This window comes from Micrasema longulum, unplaced genomic scaffold, assembly GCF_059751315.1.
Source record: "Micrasema longulum isolate JH-2025_06_02 unplaced genomic scaffold, ASM5975131v1 h1tg001940l, whole genome shotgun sequence".
Lineage (NCBI taxonomy): Eukaryota > Metazoa > Arthropoda > Insecta > Trichoptera > Brachycentridae > Micrasema > Micrasema longulum.
In genome coordinates, this window is record NW_028279114.1 from 98943 (window position 1) to 120927 (window position 21985).

General features: G+C 35.1%; 2 protein-coding genes across 7 annotated transcripts in view; both read right to left on the reverse strand.

The window, feature by feature from the left end:
* Positions 1–2585: 2585 nt before the first annotated feature.
* On the reverse strand, positions 2586–12367 carry LOC148273470 (uncharacterized). The gene is made up of 8 exons (XM_088238666.1): positions 11961–12367; positions 11709–11838; positions 7876–8067; positions 7530–7692; positions 6440–6669; positions 5226–5300; positions 5017–5137; positions 2586–4932 (listed from the first exon to the last, which is right to left on the reverse strand). The coding sequence occupies exons 1-8, from the start codon at positions 12301–12303 to the stop codon at positions 3988–3990; spliced, it is 2199 nt and encodes a 732-aa protein (XP_088094792.1). The 5' UTR covers positions 12304–12367; the 3' UTR covers positions 2586–3987.
* A 3574-nt stretch (positions 12368–15941) lies between these two features.
* Positions 15942–21985, reverse strand: part of hyd (E3 ubiquitin-protein ligase hyd) — a 73814-nt gene continuing 67770 nt past the window's right edge. For 5 of the 6 annotated variants that reach the window (XM_088238670.1, XM_088238668.1, XM_088238671.1 and 2 more), the window contains 4 exons: positions 20664–20811; positions 19821–20051; positions 19198–19410; positions 15942–17925 (listed from right to left, as the gene is read on the reverse strand). In XM_088238670.1, coding sequence (XP_088094796.1) covers positions 19198–19410; positions 19821–20051; positions 20664–20811 — 592 coding nt within the window. In that variant the 3' untranslated portion in view covers positions 15942–17925. The remainder of the gene's footprint in view (positions 17926–19197; positions 19411–19820; positions 20052–20663; positions 20812–21985) is intronic. The other variant, XM_088238675.1, reaches the window with a different exon arrangement.

Below are 21985 nucleotides of genomic sequence, written 5' to 3' on the forward strand. Positions count from 1 at the left end.
ACAGGGCTAATGACACACCATTCTGTTTGTGTGAATTTGCTATTCAGGTGTATCAAGCCCATAGTAAATTTTCAAAATTTACTCAAAAATTTGCCCGCCTCGTGGTCTAGTGATTAGCGCTTTTGTGTGGTCATTCAATTACTGACAAGTAATTTTTACCTAAACAGGTGATTTTTAAATGCAATATTTCGTAGTCTCTGACTGGTACCTGAAGCTTAAGACTGATCATCTTTTACCTTGTAACAAATGACCGGGATACGCTACGATCGGTGTACCAATCCAGTGCCCTTTGCACCATTAGGTGCGGATAAGGGAATGATGATTGAAATAATATTTTATCCATTACAAACAAAAAAAAAACGATTTTTATATTCAACGCATGACTGTTATTAAACCTTCCAGGCCTATATTATTTCCTGATATAAAAAATACTTTGTACTAAATTTATTTGAAAAATTTTGGTATTTTCAAAATTCTTTACTTATTTTCTTCTTTGCTTTGCGGACGAAACTGTATCTGGGGAGTGAGTTTTTTATATATTTTTTTAAACTTTTTATATCTTTGTAGTAAAATGACGCCGGCAAAACAGGAAATCAATCTGAAGTATGTTTTAAGGGTTCAAATACAACCACAGATGGCAGTAAAAGTGCCATTTTAAAAATAAACGTCAACGGGCTTTAGTTATAAGCACGGACGTACTTGCACGACCACACTCCTTTGAGGAAAGTTTTGTTTGGGTGACCATGTACGGCCATGCTCTCGGACAGGTTAATTCACAACAATACGTTAAGCATCTTAAAGCGGAGTTACAGTTTTTTTTGTAAGTTTGAACTCATCAAACTATTCTTTCAAAGTAAGAATATCACTTTCAGATCAGGATTCTGACTCTAACTTTTTAATATTTTGTATCTTGACACATTTTTGCATAACACCATCCATTTGTAAGACGAATAAACACATTTTAAGAAATTATATCTACGTATGACAGCACTGAGACACTTAACAATGTGCCATGTGTATCATAATATTAACATATTACAACAGAGATGAAGAACATTTTAGAGAAGGTAATATAGAATTCTAGGCATCTACAGGGCTAATAAACCTGTCATTGGCTGGTTTAAGTGGCCACTTTACACACTGTGTAACATTCACCATTCTGTCCATATTTGAACATCTACATTCCTTCAATTCTTTCATCTGTTGATGTTTGTGAAGACTAGACTTCTATATTACCTTCTCTAAAATGTTCATCTCTGTTGTAATATGTTAATGTTAACAGCTCCCCGGGGAGTTGAATCCAGTCCTTGTCTGCAAAAATTTGGACAAACTCAAAATATTGTTGTATCATTATATATTTATTTACAAAAATTCTGACAGATTCTTAATTATATAATAGTACCTATTTCACATGCAACTCTAGTAAATAGGGCAGAAACACAAGTTCGTTTCTAATGACTACAAACATATATATATATATGGATTAGCACAATAGTGGCGCAATCAGAATCAAACATTGCGTAACGATAATACTGGGGCATATAATAATACACCGAAACCTCTTTTTTACCACGGTTTTCAAATACAGACAGATCAGAACAAAGTACAGAAATGAAATTTAGAAAAATTTTCATTAAATTAACAATGCGTAATAGTAATATAATTATTGTATTGGGTGTTAATATAACTTGACACGGTTTTTTTCAAAATTTAAAAATGAGCACCAAAAGTAAAAAAAAATGGTAAATGGTATATGTACATAAATGGAAAAGAAATTTTCTGCGTTTGCTTTTACATTACAAAATGGAATGTCAAGTAGACATAGGTGACCATTTATGTTCACGTTCAATCGAATAAAGCTGCCAATGTTGCTCGCAATATTTGCGCAGTGTGTATTATGTGGTATAGATGAGGATCCAATGAATTATTGACTAATTTGTTATAAAATAATGAAGGGGAATACATTATTGACAAAAAAAATTGTTGCGTCCTCTTGTCCTCTTCATTTGAAAAAAGTGAACACAATTTACGTTAACAAATCATACTATTTGTTTTTTATAATTCCCTACATCGCTCTTTTACTTACTAGACGCTGAGAGGTATGCTCAAGTGAAAGGTGATATTGAATAATCTTGGTTACGATTTTTAAAAGCATTTTGTTGTTATATTTTTTAATAAATTTAAGGTACAATAAATAGTGAACAAGTCAATTTTTATGTTCCGAAATGATTATAATACAAGGAAACCTATCCACCATTGCTTTTTTGCACAGTACTGCATATCGTATCCCCTGTCCAAAAAGAGGTTCCGGTGTACGATAAGTTTTGCTATGAAATTGAAAATAGTATTGTTATAGTTTCGGCATTTATTTTGTGGAATAACATGATCAAATCAATGCAGTAAAATAGATTTTTTATGTTTTTCAAGGGAGCCAAAAAAAAGTGCAAAAGTGAGGAAAACGCTTAAATGAGGAAATGATAGAAAATAATGGAATAATTACATAAATATAAAAGTTAAATTAATGTTCTAGACTGTAGTTCAAATATACCGCCAGAAAGTTGTAATGAGAAAGTTTGGTATTTTTTTTTATTTGTTAATAGACCATCAAACTAAGCCAAAAATATTATAAGTATTTTTTTGTATCGTATTATTAGCGGTATGATTTTTTCAAATTTGTAATTTTGAAATGACTCCGTGTGTGACATCACAAGTTCTCTTCGGTCAGTTCTGCTGATTGGAGAGTTGGCTTCCCGTAAATCGGAAATCCATCACAACTCTATCATTGAAAGCAGTTCGTTTTTACTAAATTCATTTTCAAGAAACTTTGTCGCACAATTTAATGCTCTAATTTTTACCGCACGTAAGAAAACATTTTATTTCCAATTTCCCATAGCACTGAACTTCCTCATTGTAAAAACTGGCATAATTGGGGATGTTTAATCATTTTACATATTTTCAATGATTTCATTAAAAACAATTTGCATTTTTCCAAGCAATATTTAACATGAAAATAAATTTGTATAAAATAAATACAATAATTTTTCCTCTAAATGTGGGAAAATTTTATTTTTATGGTATCACTGTTTTTCTAAGGCATCACTAAAAATCGCAGGAATTTCAACTGTCATTTTTAGATAGCGGAAAAACGGTTTCATACTTCTATGACTTTTTAAACAATCTTCTTTTCTCATTATGAATATAACTTTGAATAATTCTATTGCTAATATAATTTTGAACTTTCTGCATATAATTTACTAATTATATAATTTAGCAACATATCAATATCCCATTTTTGTTCAAATGAAAACATACCCAAAAAGAAATCAAATGTCACTAATATTGCATTTGTTTGAAAAATGTATCAAAATTCAATGTAAAATAGCCCTTAAGAAAATTACACACTTGAACAAAATGTAAAAATACGTTAATCGTGGGCAATATTTGTATGAAAAAAATGGGACCTGAACATTTTGGTGAAAAAGGTTGAAAAATGTAAAATTGAAGAACGTAAAAACGAGGTTTAACTGTAATTAACATTTTGTTTTTTAAAATTACACTATACAAAGGAATCAAGAATGAAATATGAAAAGTATTTTTAGGCGGTTTCCAAGTAAGTTTTTAAGTATTTAAAAAAATTATAGAATCGCAATCACTCATGCAAGGTTTAAGTTTTTTTACTTTGCAAAAAAAAAAACAACAGGTGGTAGGATCAAAGAAATGTGATAGTTCAAACATAGGCAGAATGGTGGATGTCACACATCATAAACCCCGATGCATAGATTTCTACATTCAAGCGTTATTAAAGAATGAAGCATTTTTGTTTTGATTTTTTGAATTACGTATTATTAAGATACTTTTTTATATGAAGCTGTAAAAAATTCCATTTATAAGTCCCTAGCCCAGTATAAGCGTTCAGCAGTATTCGATCGTATCAAACATCTCGTATCACAAGAAGTACATGACGACTGTAAAAGTTTACAATCAAAATCAAACCTTCATCTTTTTTGGCGTTGGCAACAATTCACCGATAGTCGCCTGTCTTTTGGTAGCAGTCCTCATTGTGTACCCACTGGAGATCCCGTAACCGTTTTTGCACATCTGTTTCTGTAACTTTTTGGCAAACGCAAAGTCTCTCTTCTCTTGAGCAATCATTTCCTCGATCTGCCTCTGCTGTTCCAGCAGGGCTGGATCCAATCCGTTCAACATATCACCATTTAGAATATCACAATCGTTGTCCATTTTACCGTTTCTCTTGGGTGAGCCGTTCTTAACACCGTTGGTCGAGTAGTCCTGATGATTGTTATTGAGTTTGCTGTCCTCCATCTGGTTGGACATTCTTCTCGTTATTGCGTGGTCAACTTTGCCGTTGACTAAACCGTTCAAAGTGCCATTTTTTCTCAGTAGCCTTGTGTTTGGGATGCTGATTTTAAAGTTGTCGCTTTCTATTCCGTTGGTAACTGAACCCGAGTTGTGAGAATTCCCATTGGATAATTTGCATTTAGATTTATCAACAGTGTCTACATTATTATTGTGCGGATGCTTTTTGCTCGGGGCATCCGATGAGGAACTTAAATCTCCGAATGAGATGCTTCTCTTGGAACGAGTCAGGACTTGATCGGAGGGAGTGATTCCATTATTTAACTTAACGCTGCTTCGCGAAGATTTCCTGGGACTAGTCTTCTTAGGGGTAATTTCATTGTTAACTAAAGCTATTTTCTTGGTATTGCTTCTCAAATTGTTCCGACTGACTTCGGAGTGATTGTCCGAGGGTTTTCTGTTTCCCGACATCTTCTTAGGTGAGGCGGATTTGGAGAGGGGAGTTTTGACTGGCGTGACGGGAGTATGTTTATCCGGGGTACTCTTCTTTCGACACGATCTACCATTGGCTTTAATAGGAGAAGAAGCCTTTGACATTTCGGCCACTTCGCGTTGCTGTAAAAAAAAAAAAACATTACGTGGAATAATAATTATTTTGCAAAATAATTTAAGTACAAGAAAACTAAGCAAAAGGCATACCTTAATATAGGAAGCTGGAATGCTTAGGAGACATACGAAGGAAGATTTAGGTTTGTGTTGCCAGGAGCACATGTTTCTCAGTTTTTCTAATCCATTTATTATACTGGTTATATCGGGAGATCTGAAAGTGGAATATTTTCAAGTTAAATCAGTTTTACACAATATACTGTAAGATTAAATAAAATAATATGTGGAGATATGGCTCATACCTATTGTTGAGAGGGGAAAATACATTCTTAGTTCGCGCTTTGGTTGGGACACACCTCATTATTCTCCCACTAAACCTACAAAACAAAGGAAACGTTCATTAGATCTCGAGTATTCAAATATTTATTTTTTACATAATATGAGCCCATTGCTTGTGAAGTAAGCTATAATTTTTTTTATTTATTTTTTTATTTATAAATCATATAACACAAAGTATTTTACAAGTATAATACGTTGAATTACATTGCCAGGAGTTACAACAACTCAATTCGGGACATAAATAATATTAACATTTAAAAATAACACATATTGAGAACAACAAAGAAACAAAGCAAGTTTAGCACCTTTATAACTAAATATAGGCACAACAATAAATACGCCAAAAACCTTTTTTTACACAAGCAGAATAAATATATAAAAAAACGCTTTAAAGAATAAAAAAAAGTAGTGAATCTACTAAGGGAGATAAGGTCATTAACATCACATGCCATGCAGATGATGCAGCCATAGTGATGATGAGAACATATCCATCTCAGTTAGTAAACATCCGGATGGCTAAGAAATGTCGTATAGTACAAATGAACACATGATTATTGGAAACATAATTCGGCTATACAAAACGTGTGCCAGACCAAATCATGATGTATACAACAGAGGCGAGGATAGATAAAGAGAAAATAAAAAGTACGAAAAACCAAGTAGAAAAACAAAAAAGAAAAACTAAATAGAAAAACCAAATAACTGCTCAGAACGTCAGAGATGAAAGTACTAAAGGCAATCTGCAGGGAAACCCCAATCTACAAGAAGTTAGATGGAATTGCGATACCCAGTGATAGTAAATAGATTATGGAGAGATTACGTCAATAATTCCATTAATGGACAGCTCCAAAATCCCATATACCATTGCCCACGAAATCCCAGCCATTTGCCGTCTGCCCGGAAGAACACCAAGTTTCAGGATTATATTTGCTACCCCAGTAACAGGAAATCTGTTGCCGGTTGACTACAAACTACAAACACGTGGTGACATTAGCCTGTGACGTTGCAAAGCAGTTTATTTTTATGAATTTTTAAATACACCTTTGAGAAACTTCGCCATGCAATTTTTATTACGTACAAGAAAACACTTTTTACATTAAATTTTCCGTAGCACCAACTAATTAAATGGTGAGGATTTATACTTTTAAAATTTTAATCATTTTTTTCTTTATTGCACCTGTTAATGGGCGCAGGATGCAGGGGCTTAAAGTAACAGAGTTCCTGGGCCAGGGAGTCCTCGCTGCAGCTGTCGCGGTCGGGGGCTGCGGGCGAAGGGGATGGGGAGGGGGCTACGGGCGAGGGGCCCGCGGGGCCAACGCGGGTACCGCAGCCGTGGTGCAGCACCACGCCCGAGCGAACAGACAGCTCCCGCGAGTGCCCGGCGCACGCCTGCTGCGGATCCCACACCTAGAGATACAAAAAAAATAATTAAGCATTCATGTTGAAAATTATGTGGCTTGGATCTTGGCTGTAGTCGGGTAAAACGCACGAAAAACGAGGAAATCATAAGATTAAAAAAAAAAAATGCTTAAAACTTTTATACAATAATATAATTACTTTTCGACCGGCAGATTATGCCATTTCAGATTTAGACTAAACTTTGTTATCTTGATTCTCATATAAAGACTAAGTATTGAACTAAAATTTGTTCAAATGATTTAAAGATAATAGATAGAAAATTAAAATGCCCAAAGCCAAATCTCAATTTCTTGTTTTTGAAAAGAAATACAATCATTTTAAATCACAAGTTTTGTGACATTTTCCTTTATTTCTACATAAAATTATGCCTTCGGTAATATTTTGTAAAAAAATTGTTATAGAAATATTTTAGTTGAAACCTTTTTTTATATAATTTTATTCTCTAGTTTTTTTAAAGAAGATAATTCTGGTTGTACTATTCAATTTCTAACAATATCTTATTTAGGTTTTTATTACCTTCATAACGGCCGTTAAGGGCCCAAGGGGACTACAGCCTCAAAGGAAAATAAAAAGATAAAAGCAAAAATGCCACTGTTTTTGGGAAAACTGACAAAACCCATAGCGAGTTAAAATCCAGGCTATTTCCAGGTCACGGTAATGACAAAAAAGCCACATCTTGCATCAAAAATTAAAAAATTAACTAAGAGATTGTTCTGCACGAAGAAACATTTTACAATTGAAAGCACATTTCGTATACGAGACTTTATGTGTCGAGTGCTTCGGGGGGCTCTTTCAATCCCCACCGATTATTTTATAAACTAATGTTTTAATGTGATTTTGGCACCAACCTTGGGCTCGGATTTAGAAGTGGAAGGATTATTGGAGGCCCCCGAACCCCACAGGTTGATATTGAGGAAATTCTTCAGGAAGCGACCGCAGCGTCGAGTGGTGGAGATCAGCTCGGGGGAGGGGGACTGGGGGGCAGTGGCTGCTCCGCTCGTTCTCACCACACTAGATAAACATTACATTTATTTTATTATAATCATACCCCCATCGAATGCAGTGTATTTTCATCATGAAAAGTCTTTATCGAAAGTAATAAAATAATTCATAGTGCAATAGCTTTCATCATTCAGTGTACCAGTAATGAAAACCAGTGCATCATTATCGATCTCGATTAGGACTGTCACTCACCCATTGGGCGGCTTGCCCTTGATGAGGTAGGCGTCCAGCGTGGCCGCCCTCGCCAGGTGGCGGTAGAAGGCGCGTGCGGGAGCGCGCAGCGGGCGGCGCGGACCCGCTTCCAGCTGGCGAGCAACCTCCTCGTCCCGCCGCAGCTTGGCGTCCGTCTCCTCCTCCTCCCGCCGCTCCTGCTCCTGCAGTTCCCTGGAAACGCATTTACATTATTTAAACTTTCTTTTCAACCCTAAGATTTTTGTTTTCAAAACAGTCATTTCGTAGTATAACTTAGCTTACAAATGTTTATTAACCTTTTAAACTTAAAAGATTTATTTCCTTTCTATCTAATTCAATTCCAATTCTTGTTGAATATTTTATTTCTTTATTTCATAGTTGGAAACATTTTTAAAATTCGTTTTCCACAATGCTTGACAGCGCCTCCATTGTTTTTTTCTTAACCTCAGCAGTGTCGGTAAATCCCTATCCTTTTATGTATTTTTTCATTCAAAAGAATCAAAAAAAGTCGCAGGGGGTTAAATCAACGACTAAGGAGGTTGGGGGCACCGGTCGCCCTGTTTTTTTTACAAAAAATTATGTGTGAGGAAACTTGGCGTTCATTCTTGTCATCCCCAAATCTTAACACAAAATTTGCCACAACTTCTTCGATGATCTGACATCTGTTTATCGGGATGATTTGGCTAATTTTAACAATATTTTTGTCAGTTCAAGCTGTCGAAGAATACCCAGAGCGGGTTGGTCATCAATTGACATTTTGCCTCTTTTAAAACCAGCAAACCCTTAGAGTAATAACCTATAGAGTCACCCATAAGGAGAAAAACCATTCTATGATTATTGACCACCAAGTTAGCTACAGATTACAGCAAAACATTGGGCTGTAGGTACTTGGGTTGAGAATTGCAAGCGCTAACTGAAACCGTTTGTTACACATTTTTTTGTTAAACTAAAAACAGAACCAAAAATTTGGAACGCTTTTGTTCTATGCAATAGAGCTTAAGGGCTTCTCTAGGGAATTATTACTCTGGAAAAACCACTCAAACAATTGAGTTTTCTTCACAGCATCATGTTTGTAAACATTTCAAGAGTTTTTGTGCCAGTTTTCCTGAGCAGGAAGCAAAACTTCTCAGCCGCGCGCTCGATCAATCGTAGTAAAAACGACGAGCGCACAAAACAATTGTCCGAAAAAATTCACACCAGCTAAACAGAACCTTCTCCAGTGGCGACACCTGGGATTCTGGAAGCGGTTTTTCAATCTGTTATAATACAGATTTAAAAAAACCAAGGGGATGAAGAATACCGTCTCGTAAGTGAAATAGAACCAGATCCCCTGAAGAGTGTTTTCCAACTCCCAGGTAAAAATCCTGGAAACCAAAACCGAGCGGAGATAAGTCTGCCTCGTTGTGTAGTGGCTGGTGCATTTGGCTACCATGATTCAGGCCCTCGGTTCGGTTCCAGGCAAGGTGGACATGAAATATTTGTTTTAGAGGTGGTTCTACATTGCAATATGTTCATGGACGGGTACCTTACGTTCCATGTAACAATAATATAGGTACGCTGCAAATAGAGTTCTAATGCACTACCATTTGAAACATCAAGTGCAGACAGGGTTATTCATTAAAAAAAATGTATTTGAAAAATTGAACAAATTATAATGTTTTATTATAAATTATTATTTTACTTTCCTTAAACTGTTAATCATTCATGCGATAACATATAAATATATGTACATATATTAACATAATATCTTATATCACTAGCTAAATTAGCATACAAGTCCATTTAGTAATTTGATTCCCAAGTTAATGGACACTATCTTGAATAAGATAAAAATTATCACATAGAAATTAATTACATTATTATAAAACAAATATTGAACATTTGAGACACGCAAATCAAACACCAAAACAACATCATCATCATAGCACTATTCCACCCGATGGTGCATAAGGCACTGTATTGGTACACCAAATGCGGCTATCTCGATCATTGTTTGATTGGGGCGATTATAAATGGAAGATACAGAAGCCATACCTTTAACTATGATGGTATAGTTGAAGATGAATTCTAAAAAAAACTCTCTTTTAAATAATATTTCATGTCAACCATGTCGGGAATCGAACTCGAGACCTCTTGCATGGTAGGCAAACACGCTGACCATTACACTACGAGGCTGACATTACTTTATGACTTTATATATGGATTAATAATATGGTCGCAATGTAGTAGACATAAATGCAAGAATCAGTTAAAAGAACAATGAATAAAGCACTTAAAGTAACATTTAATTTTAATAAATACATATTACTAGAACCACAGATTTATATAGAATAACCAAAAATCTTAATTTAGATTAATTAATTTATGCAGAAAAGGTAAAGATGAAAAAGAATAAAATAAAGACAAACATTAATTTTGATTTTAACTACAATATACATAAAATAAATACAAGAGCGTAAAATAATTGAACTCGCGAACAACCTAGGACTAACAGAAAAAGAAACAGTTTTGTGTATACAGCAATAAAGTTCTACAATTCACTTTCTAATGGCCTAAAAAATATACAAAACATATACGTACTTAAAAAACACCTAAATAAAACAGTTCTTACAGCCCGTGTGACGAGTGATATGTGATGTTATTTTATCGACTTTTTATTAAAACTATTTTTTTCTTTCTTTTTATTTTTGCACCACAACAGGCCAGGAGGCCCAATTACAGTGGTGAATTACATCACAGAATACCCAGGCGTGAGAAAAATCACATTTTATTTTTTTATGTTCTCACCGGGAATCGAACCTAGAACCTTCCGTCTGTGAGTTAAGCGTCTTGACCACTACACCACGGAAGCCGCCAAATCGTGTGTATTGTATTGTGGAATAATACATTATATCCCCTTAAACCAGCACTTTTGCTGGTTGGGAATATTTCATAGAAATAAAATATGTAATGTAATATGTGAAGTTAAAAATGATGTATTTTGTCATAAATAAATAAAAACAACTCCCTAGGGACGAAATCCAATCTGTTTACAAACATTTGGATATACTCAAAACATTATAGATTGTTTAACATTGGGGATGGCATAATGCGCGTGTGCCAAAAGGTGCGATCACAACACTTTGGAAGAAATGTTGTCACTATGAATAAATATGACCATTTCATTTTTTTTCCAACGATACATGACGTGTTGGTAGATCAGAATTTGTATACCATCTCGATATGTACTGATGAAGATAGCGATTGTCGTAATGGGCAAGGTCTGGTCTTCAGAACTTCCCTAACAAGGTGAAGCACCGTATCCTTTACCACCGAATGGATGTGCGGCTTGGCATTATCGTGAAGCGATTTGACTGGCTGTCTTCCGCAGCCTGTAAATGGCCGTTTCTTTTCGATCACATCGCTCAAATTGAATAGTTAACCACTGTAGCGATTTCCAGATGCTCAGCATTACCTTTTTCTGAGAATGTATCGTTTCAGCTGCGATGCGGACGGCTCGCCGGGAGTAACCCAGGAATGTCTGCATTTAAGATTGTTAGAATGAATCCACTTGTTGTCTCCGGTCAAAATTTTACAAAGGAAAGACTTCCTTTGATATTTGTTGAGGAGCTTAAGGCACGATTCAATATTTAGGTTATGTGGGGCCCATCTACCTTTCTTTCGAATCATTCCTATCTCTCGCAAACGATAGATTAGCTAGATTTTAGTATGTGTGTCCAATTTTGAAAATAATAATTCAAGGGATAATTTATGCACCCCAAAATAAGTCAAGCAAACAATTAATTTATAAACATAAACGAGAACCACACAATATGTCCGTTAAAACGACTTACCTTATGAGTTTTTCTGTTTCTTTCGACTGCTTTTCTTCCAAGAGTTGATTTTCTCTCCTAATCTTTTGAATTTCCGACTCATATTCTAATCGTATTTCCCCCGGAGCACTAATAATACGTTTGCTTTCTTCTGCAAAACACAATCAACATAAAAGATAAATAGTTATTCTTGTGAAGAATATTAACCACTCACATGAAAACAAGTTTTTTTGGCAATGTCAGACATGTTACATTGATGTATATTTTACAAACCTTGAGACAGCGCTATTTCTCCTCCATTCAACTTTGTTTTCACTTCTTCCGGATACTTTTGTTGAATAAAGTCCCATAGTCGTGTATTTACTAAATTATTATGTTTGGAAGCCGTTCTGAGCCAGGAGCCGATTCGTGTTCTACAAAGCGGACATGAAAGAGCGTTGTTTTCGATCGTACCGTTGAAACAGACGAGACAGAAATCATGGTAGCACGGTAAAGTAACTGGTTCTATGTAGATTGATTGACAAACTGTGCACATAAAATCGTACAGTGTTAATTTATCCAATTTTAGTAATTTATTGTCATTTCCCGGCGGCTTCCTCTTAAACCTGGCCGCCATTTTTACTCAAAAACAGCTGAGGAACTTGATGCGTTACCAACACACCCATAGAAAAACCTGTTCTAGTTTTGAGTTGTAAAAAAAAATAATTTCGGTGGCTAACAAATGTCAAAAATCATAGTCATATAATATTGTATTTTGTTCAATACAAAATTTCATAATTTGACGAGGACAGTTTTGATAAATTTCAGGCACATTTTGATACAAAATACTAATAGTAAACATATTGAAAATGCCTTAATCACTTTAAATAACCAAATGTTCAAATTTTATTTGTACAACAATCTAAAATAAATACAGTACAAATAACTATTACAAGCACCATTTTGCTTTCAACGATACATTTTACATATAGTACCAATAACATTAGGTTATTTCGGAAACTAGCGTTAAAAAAAAGTTGTTCCTTCTCATGTTCGCATATTTTATAAGACATCGGGTTCTCCTATCTCCTGGGTAGCATTCCAAACGCTGTTTCGGCCGTATTATCTTGTGTATTTACTTACGAAATACACGAGAAAAACCGTTTTCTCGTGCCACGAGAGTGATTCAGAATAGCACCCCTGGACGTTCAGTGTTGAATGTTCATTAGCGGAAATTCACGTTGAAACTACGGGAAGTGGATCTGACTTGGGAGGATGCACAGAAGCTGGCAGCTGACAGAGATGCTTGGAGGCTCTTTGTGAACACTGGATGCTCCAACCAGGGAGCAGACATAAAATGACGATGATAAATTATCATTCGTGAAGTAATAAAGCTGAATTCTTTATTAGGGTAGATATTTTCCCTTAATATTTGGTCTATTTTATACAACTAAGTGCTTCTGACATTTAAACAACGTCTATTTTTGACGTGGAACTATGTGTACTATACAACCAATAGGGTAAGTCAAAACTTAATGAAAAGTGCAGCGCTAAAGAGTGTAAATACCCTTGGAGCTCAGCATGAAGTTTTGTGGAGAATCCTCTTTGCATTTGTAGCTAAAATGATTTTTTTTCTGTATTCTTTTAGCAATATAAGCCAGAAGGTCCAATTATAGTGGTAAATTATAGCAGAGAACACCCAGGCTTGAGAAAAGTCATATTTAATTTTTACCTTCTCACCGGCAATCGAAGTAGGGCTGGTATTACAAACGCTCTCGTGGACGTATTATCTCGTGTATTTACATACAAAATACACGGGAAAATTGTTTTCTCGTGCCACGAGAGTGGTTCAGGATAGCACCCCTGGAATCTCCCGTGCGGGGGTCAAAAATCTTTCTTAGCCTTTACTGCATTACTCCGGCTGGTATTCCAAACTAAATTATAGTGCGGTGTGGCGCGTTTTTACGTACTAACTACGCATTATGGCGCGCTGTAAACGCGTTCGGAAAACCAGCCCAGAGATGACCAGTTTTGTTTATGGTTAAAAACATTTTACATTCAACCCCATTCGTCCATAGACAAAAGATCAAAAAATTTCCATCCGTCCCAAGTCTTGCGTCAAAATTCAAACAATAATTTAAATTTTCGATCATAGGTAAATGTCTTTAATAGTTAATAAACATTTTACAAATTACCTCCATATTTATAACAAATAAAATAATGTACATTATGGAATCCACGCTAAATGTGGCAAATGTTGACGTTTGAATTTTACAAATATTTTTGTTTGCCAGTAAGATAAATAAATAGTAATTCAGTAATTGGTTTTTTCAACCGCCTAATCATTTAATTAAGCACATTCGCTTTCTTGTACTCTATTTTTTTTTTTTAACCAAATGTTAATGCGACATTATAATTTTATTATTATCTCAATATATTACAAGAGACGAACATTTTATAGATGAGAATATAGAAGTCTAGGCATTTACAGGGCTTATGACCTGTCATTGGCTGGTTTAAATGGTCACTTTTCATACTATGTAACATTCACAATTTTGCCTATATTTGAACGTCTATATTCCTTTAATTATCCCATCTGTTGATCTTTGTGAAGTTAAAGAGCTGAAACCTTTATAAATGCAGATGACATTCTTGTTATGTGACAAACAGAAACAGTCCATTACACGTTAGATAAAAATAAAATGTATCACTCTTGTTCTATGGAATAGAGCAAAAGAGCATCTCTGTAAGCGGGAACAAATCAAAGAGCGATTTTTCAGAGTCCTAAGACAAAATTTATGAATTTCAAAATAAAAATGTCATTGTAATCACAATTAAGAGCTGCGTAACCAGCAAGCAAATTTGTTCATTAACTTGCACTGAATTAGATATGGCTTTAAAAATATGAAAAAAAAAAACTTGATCTGATAAAAATGGACAAAACACAAAAAACCTCAAGAGTAATAATGCGTAACCTAAAGAGGAGCCCAAACTTAGGAAAACCATTCGACCATTGGGTATTAAATTAGCTACAGTTCGCAGCAAAACCATGGGCCGTACTCAGGTCGAGAATTGCCAAATGGATATTAATTTGCATTGTAAATACTTTTAAATATCTACCTGTGTATTTATTATTGCAGGGTTATTCTAATTAATTTTTCTACAATTCGCCTATATTTATTTTATAAAACTGAAAATACATGCGTGTTTATTTTTTTATTTATTTTATTCACAATATACATGTTACATTTATTGAGACATAAATCCCAACTCCATGGAACCAAAATCCTGTGATGAGTTTATTTGTTTGTCCGTCACATCACATCGAAACGGCAAGTCATAGCGTCCTGAAATTTGGACACGTCATTTTGGATGCGATTTTAAGGTTAACGTTGCTATTTTTTAGTAAAATTTGAATCGACCTCTACTCGATAAAAACTCATACTTTATATGGATGCCTAGTGCGGCCCCGACATACGAGGGCGGATTGATAATGAAGCTACCTAGCGCTAGATGGCAGCAATTCACCATAGTCGATTTTTATTTATTATAACGTAAATATCCAAGTTATTTACAAACAAAGCCAAGCACAGCTACAAAAGCATCCGATCGAAGCGTTATGTTTATGTTGTCAAATAAAACAAAATGGTCACCAATTGGTTACCAACTAGCAAACCAACATCACTTGCGTTCAATGAAACATAGTGATACGGCGTCTCTCTAGGTTACGCATTATTACTCTGAGCAAAAAATTGATTTTCTCTTAACAATCTTTTTTGATTTGAAACACCTTTCTTCAATTATTACTCTTCTCTGAGGCATGGACAGATTAAAATAATTTTTATTCTGTTAGGAATACATATATTAGAGCAATGCAATTATACCAACTGCAACATTAACCCATTGCAACACAAAGCCAGCGAATCACCAGCCAAGGTCAATTTGTCACTGACACACAAAGCCGGCAATTCGCCGTTTTGTCTTTGAAGTGATTTTTTTACATTAAAACTGAATGACAATAACTTTATTCGAAAAATAACATAAATAAGTATATTTCGGTTGCTGATTTCATAATAAAACATAATAATCACAATTTATTTCACATTATTTATTACAAAATATTAATTTATTCTCTATGTTATTGTAATAAAAAATGTGTCTAAATTAAATGGTGTGTTGTATGAACAAATTATGTCATCTTTATTAGTGGTGCAATGGGTTAACCTCGATTGACTTAGGATATTCAGGTTAAGGATGCATTGAATAAAAAACAGATTTAATGATACAATGTTTTAATAATAATATATATCTAATCATATACATCTTATTGCCTTAATGCTAACTAACAAATAAAAAAGACTGCCAATAGTGATATAGGCATGTGTGGCAAGGAAGCGTCCTGCTAAGAAAGAAACATAATAACGCGCGTTATATTCTGACAAGATCGGCCGTTCATGACTTCCGCGGCGCATCACTAATGGGGAGTATTTTACAAGATTACGTTTAAAGTGAAACAAAAAGGAGCCAATCTTGCCAGAGCATAAGGGTAGTTGGGGGAGTGAAAAGCAGCAGAAAGGACTGTCTGTAATGTCTACAGAGCCGGGCCGGAAGGGCAGTTGTGGCGACGTCGGTAAACTTAGTCTAGCAACATGTTCAGGATAACCGAAGGCGGAAATAAATTAATTATCATTGTCCATTTCTGGGCGCGGCCAGATGCTCTAGCTTATGTAAATGTCACACTAAAACCTAATTTATGCAATATTCTCCGCACGGGACGTCAGCGTGACTCTTCAGCTGATATAGTTTCAATTTAAAATTACATTCGGGCCACTTTCAAATTCGCGTAACAATTACGGGCAATCGAGGATCGGAAGAAGCCGACGATTAGGAGAATCACCACCGGGGGTGAAATGCAAATAAATAAATAACGTAATATTATAGTCGCCATGCCAATTTGAAGATGGCCGCTTCTCACACACCACGTACTTAGATCATCTAATACAATTCATAATTGTGTGTTTAATAAAGGTAATATTTATAAACTTTTAAAAATTTATATCTTATTTTCATACTTAAAAAACTGCTCCTCGGTCGCCTTCGACCGAAACAAAGCGATAATAATGTTATTAAAAAAAAAAAACAAGAAAAATTAAAACACATTCAGACTTAAAACAAAAACAAAGAAATATATTTATTGAAAGAAGAAACTAAAGTGGTATTTTTTACATCGCAGCAACACTGGATCCTAGTTTACAAATCAGCATCTCACATTGTGTATAACGAGAGGGGGATAAGAGATCTAACATATTGCTTTATTATCGAGCCCGAGAACGACACAGAGACGACCATCAGTAATCACAATTTGGAAAACAACCTCTCCGCGCCTCTGACAGTTGAAACTATAAAAATATCCACACATATCACTTTCAGAGTTATATAAATCATCATCCGTCATTCCTCTACCTTTGCACATTTCTCCGAGTATCCTAACTAACTAATGCGTCTCCGATATTTATGTTCATCAAAGGTCCTGTTAAGACTTAAACTTAGTCAAACAATAAAGAATAATATACTCGACGTGTGCAACAGGTTTAGAGAGAAATTGAAAGGTTATTTTTTTGAGAGTTCGCGGGTTATGAGTACCCGCAAGTTGTCTCCAAATATTTCTAACTAATCAGTCCTTCGGACACGCCCCACATCCGGACCATCCACAACCTTTAATCCATATAAAAATAGGCCTATTAAAAGTACGTCCCATTCGTATAGGAAATCAGAGATAGAAGTTTTATCACCGTTCATAGACCAAAACAATTTCCTCTGTCGTAACACATTCCTCCATTCAAATGTATAAAACATCGCTCGGTCAGTACAGAGCGGGAAGCGCTCGGGAGATGTTGAGCCGAGTGGGAAATGCCACCGTTTGTGGTTCTAGTGATTTGTACATAAACTGAACGCTAGATTTTCTATTCCCCAGTGTTGCTGTAAGATGAGACAATAAATTTAGTCGAGTCGTTCATGAAAATTGTCATCGCAGCACACTAAAAATAAAAAACAAACCTATACGAGAATCCCTTAAGTGATTTGGAGTTTATTTGTTTAACCTTTGCCCATTACACTTAGCAATATGGGGGTTCACTTAGCGTCCAATGTACAAATGTTTCACTAGTGTGATACCTCGGTTATTATTATTGCGAGCCTTTTCCGGATCCAACTTCCCTTGAACTGAAAACGTGTCAGGGGAGTCTCCGATATTGTCCATCTGAAAATTAAATTATTATTATTATAATCTTCTCGACACCAACAACTCTCATTTCGAAATGTATAAATTTCATTAAACACAATCATTATCAAATACTGGATATATATATTGTCCAGTTTTAAATAGAACTAATTAAAGTAACTGTGCCAAAATGATGATGTGTAATGAAAAACAATGGTTATTATTATAATTTTAAGTTAGCAGCTTAAAGCTGATATGCTTAAATCAATTTTAACAAAAGTCAGGTGTCAGCGTATGCTCATTTAACATTTCTAAAACAAATCTAGCCCATTTTTGTTCTAAGTTTCCCCAGGTTCTGCATGTTGAGACCAGCTCTTGTGGGAGCTTATTCCAAGCACCAACAACCCCGTTGCTTGGGAAATGAAATGTTTCTGTGAATCTAGTTTTTTCCAGCCCGAGACTGTGGCCTTAAAGTCAAGCTAGTTGTATAAAAAACAAAGAGAATAAAAACATCTCATTTTCATAGGCGCATAAGTTTGATATGCTGTTGTTTTTTTTAAACTAATATAGTTTTTTAACACGTTTGTGGCTATGCCGGCTATAGTCGTCAAAACTGTCTCTCATTTAGGAAATGATGACTATAGCCGTCAGTCCAAAAGACATTGATATAAAAAGATGGCTAAAGCCTACGTAAAACTGAGGTAATTATACGACAGGGGATATTTATTTATTTAACACTATATTTACATATACAAATTACATACATATAGGGCGGGCCTTAAGACAATTTCTTCCTACCTACCCCCCCAATTGATATTGTGTCCCAATAAAAAACAGTTGGCTAAAAAAGTGTTTCAGTTTTGTTAGTTGAATAAGATTTCAAACCATCAACTTAGGTCCAATCTGAAGTGAAATATTTTTTGAAAAATAAAAAAGTTATTCATATTAGTGGATCCTATGAGAAAAAAAGAGTCCGCAAATGTGAAAAAAAATTAAGTCATTTTATAACCTATTATACTACGAATGACGAAATATTTCGTCAAGACCATCCTAAAATTACCCTCTCACGGGCATGAAAATCTATGGCTTTTTTGAGTACCATATATAAGATACACGTAATTATTAAATATAATGTTAATATCAATTATACATAATGAAATAATTACAGTGGGTGTGACAAAAAAACTCGTAATTCCATAGAAATAATTACTCGCTGTCTATACACACTCTTAAAACGAAATTCTTCGGTAAAGTAATCTGAAATAGTTGTGGTAGAAAATGGTTATCAAGTTGTGATAAAGTCGGTTGTACCTATACGAAGCCAAAGTTCTTGGCCTTGATGGCGAGCAGCAGCTTGTGGCGCAGCACGGCGCGCGAGCTGTAGAGCGGCACGTAGAGGCGCGAGATGCACGTGTTGGCCGTGGGCAGGTGCGCGTCGTCCACGGGCCGGATGGTCACTGACGGCATGGGCTGGAAGCCCTCCTCCGACGCGGGCAACGCGGGCGAGCCCGTCCAGAAGTACACCTGGAAAGAGACATTTCATGTATTTCCTCGACTATAAAATGCATTTTTTTCCCTATTTCGGTGTCTCTAAATTCCGGGTGCGTCTTATACTCAATGGCGTCATACAATCGCTGTAAAAGCCTGTCTATTAAATTATTTTAAAAAAAAAATTGTGCCTAATTAACATTTAACAGAAAGAGGACTACATTATGATACTTCATTGAAAAAAGCACAGAAACTGAGTTGACTTAAGCGCATGTGAAGCGAATATTCAATGACATTATGTGGGAAGACGCAGACAATGACTACTAAATCGCCGACCGCCACTAAATCTGTAGATTATGTGTACATATGAAAAACTACATAAAAATAAACAATAGTGTTTTAAGAATAAATTCTAAATGTGATTTATTTACATAGTTTGGACTTACCAAATCTTGTCGCTCTAGATGCGTCATCTTGTCAACGATGGCCCAGAGCCAGCGCTTGAAGCGCGCAAGGCGGTCGCCAGGCTGGCCCGACTCGTCGGTGAAGGAGGTGTAGGAGATGAGCACGGCAACATTGATGTCGCCGGCGCCGTTCAGCAGCAGGCGCAGGTCCTCAGCTGTCAGTCCGTCCAGGGCGCCCTCAGGCAGCACGTCCAGGACCCCCTGTCGCATCGCCTGCACAAATACAATTATTATTGGCCTCTCCTTCTTATAGGGCTCCGAAAGTTCTAACTAAATGGATACCCCGATGGAAGAGGTTTAAAGGCAGTGAAAGCACTCTCTCGGCATAGCCGAAAAACCATTTTGAAGACCGGGGGTTTTATCGGTGGACTCATAAAAACTAAAAAAATTGTCAAACATCAAGTTACTAATTTTTTCAATTTCAGAAAACTGGAAATTCAATTGAATTTAAGTCTACCGCTTTCATTTCTCCTTTCACTGTGTTGGCAAATTATATGGAGGGCTTATGTCGGATATTATCAGTCTTCCTCAATGAGCAAATTTAGCACAAAGGGAAATTGTGAAGTATTTTTTAAAATACAAAAAATTTTAAAATACAAAACTTAAAAAAAATCATAGAGCTGAGATAAGAAAGATAAAAAAATTTTTTTTTTTGGCTTAGTTTAATAGTATTCATATATATTTTAAAAACAACTACCTAACTTCCTCATTGTTGTTTCTTTTCGTATTTCCTTACAACATAAGCCAAGAATCCGATTTAAAGTGGTGAATTATAGTGTAGAATAATATACTCCCAACTAGGGACTAAATAAGGGACATAAGTACCTCGAGGGCTTTCTGTTGAGCTCGGACCATTCTGTAGTGGGCGCACTTCCTCACATAGTCATACACGTTTACTGCTGTCACTTGGAGGTCGCGTCCTCCACTCACCAACTCTACACAGCCGCCTCCCTCCTCGGGACATACCTCCAAACTAAAATAAAACACATCCACTTTATACATATTCGGGACAATTAGATACAATTGATTATCACCTTTTAAGATTGACATGTTTCAAGAAAACATTGTAGTTTATAAGGTAATGAAATCTCTAGAAAGTAAATTGACCCAGATCAGATTAATTTCGATAAAAAAAAAACAACATTGTTTTTTACCACATATTTTTTATATTATTACTGACCGGTTTTGAAGCTTGCGTAGTGAGCGTGTACCAATCACTTTATTTATTTATTTACGGGCGTTGTCCATTTATACAATTCATAGGGTAATAATATTACAATATAAGAATAGATAATAACATTAAAAAATAAGAAAGAAGCATTGACAAACATAAGGGACATCAAGACAAGATATGGCCTGTTTATTTAGTGCTCGTTTAAATCGTAAAATTAAACCAAAAAAGTCCAGATCTTGTCTTGAGTTAACTATACGAACAGTACTTCATTGTTCCTCAACTCAAGTCGGAATATGGAGTTTTACCTGCCCAGTAATGATGGCACATCGATTATACCATTTAGTATGCCAAACATATATATATATATAGGAGTCAATATTAGTTCTATTTTCTCGGAAAGGCTTTTCTATTGCTTCACAATTTAATTTGACAGGAAGTTCTTCGTCCTGGGGTTGATTGTGAAGGAGGTAGTGTTTCATTTTAATAGACCACTGAGATGGCGGTTATTATTCATAGTGAACATTGATTTTAATTTCGGTACATTTATATTGCATATTTATCGGGAGAAAATTATAAAACAATTATGGACAGACTAAATCATGATCTTAATAATGTATCACTGTGGCTAAAAATTAATAAATTAAAATTAAATGTTAACAAAACTAAATATATGAATATAGGAAACAAAAGAACAGAAATTACACCATCAATTGTAATAGAAAATGAAAAACTTAATGAAGTCACTGAAATTAAATATTTAGGTGTAATGTTGGATTCAAAACTTACATTTCACCAAAACGCTAAGATGGTAATAAATAAGATTGCAAAAAAAATATCAATTTTGGGAAGGATCAGAAGATTTATTGATAAGGACTCTTGCAAAACTATTTACAAAGCCATTATTGAACCACATGTTAACTACTGTAGTAGCATTTTATTTTTATCAAACAAAGAAAACATAGATAAACTAACT

Bases quoted from the DNA above. Each gene is read 5' to 3' on its own strand.
- LOC148273470 (XM_088238666.1), bottom strand. From the start codon at position 12,303: ATGGCGGCCAGGTTTAAGAGGAAGCCGCCGGGAAATGACAATAAATTA. The intron at 8,068-11,708 runs GTAAGTCGTTTT...ATGCGTTTCCAG, and splicing joins GAAACAGAAAAACTCATAAG to GGAACTGCAGGAGCAGGAGC. The intron at 6,670-7,529 runs GTTGGTGCCAAA...TTGTATCTCTAG, and splicing joins CTTCTAAATCCGAGCCCAAG to GTGTGGGATCCGCAGCAGGC.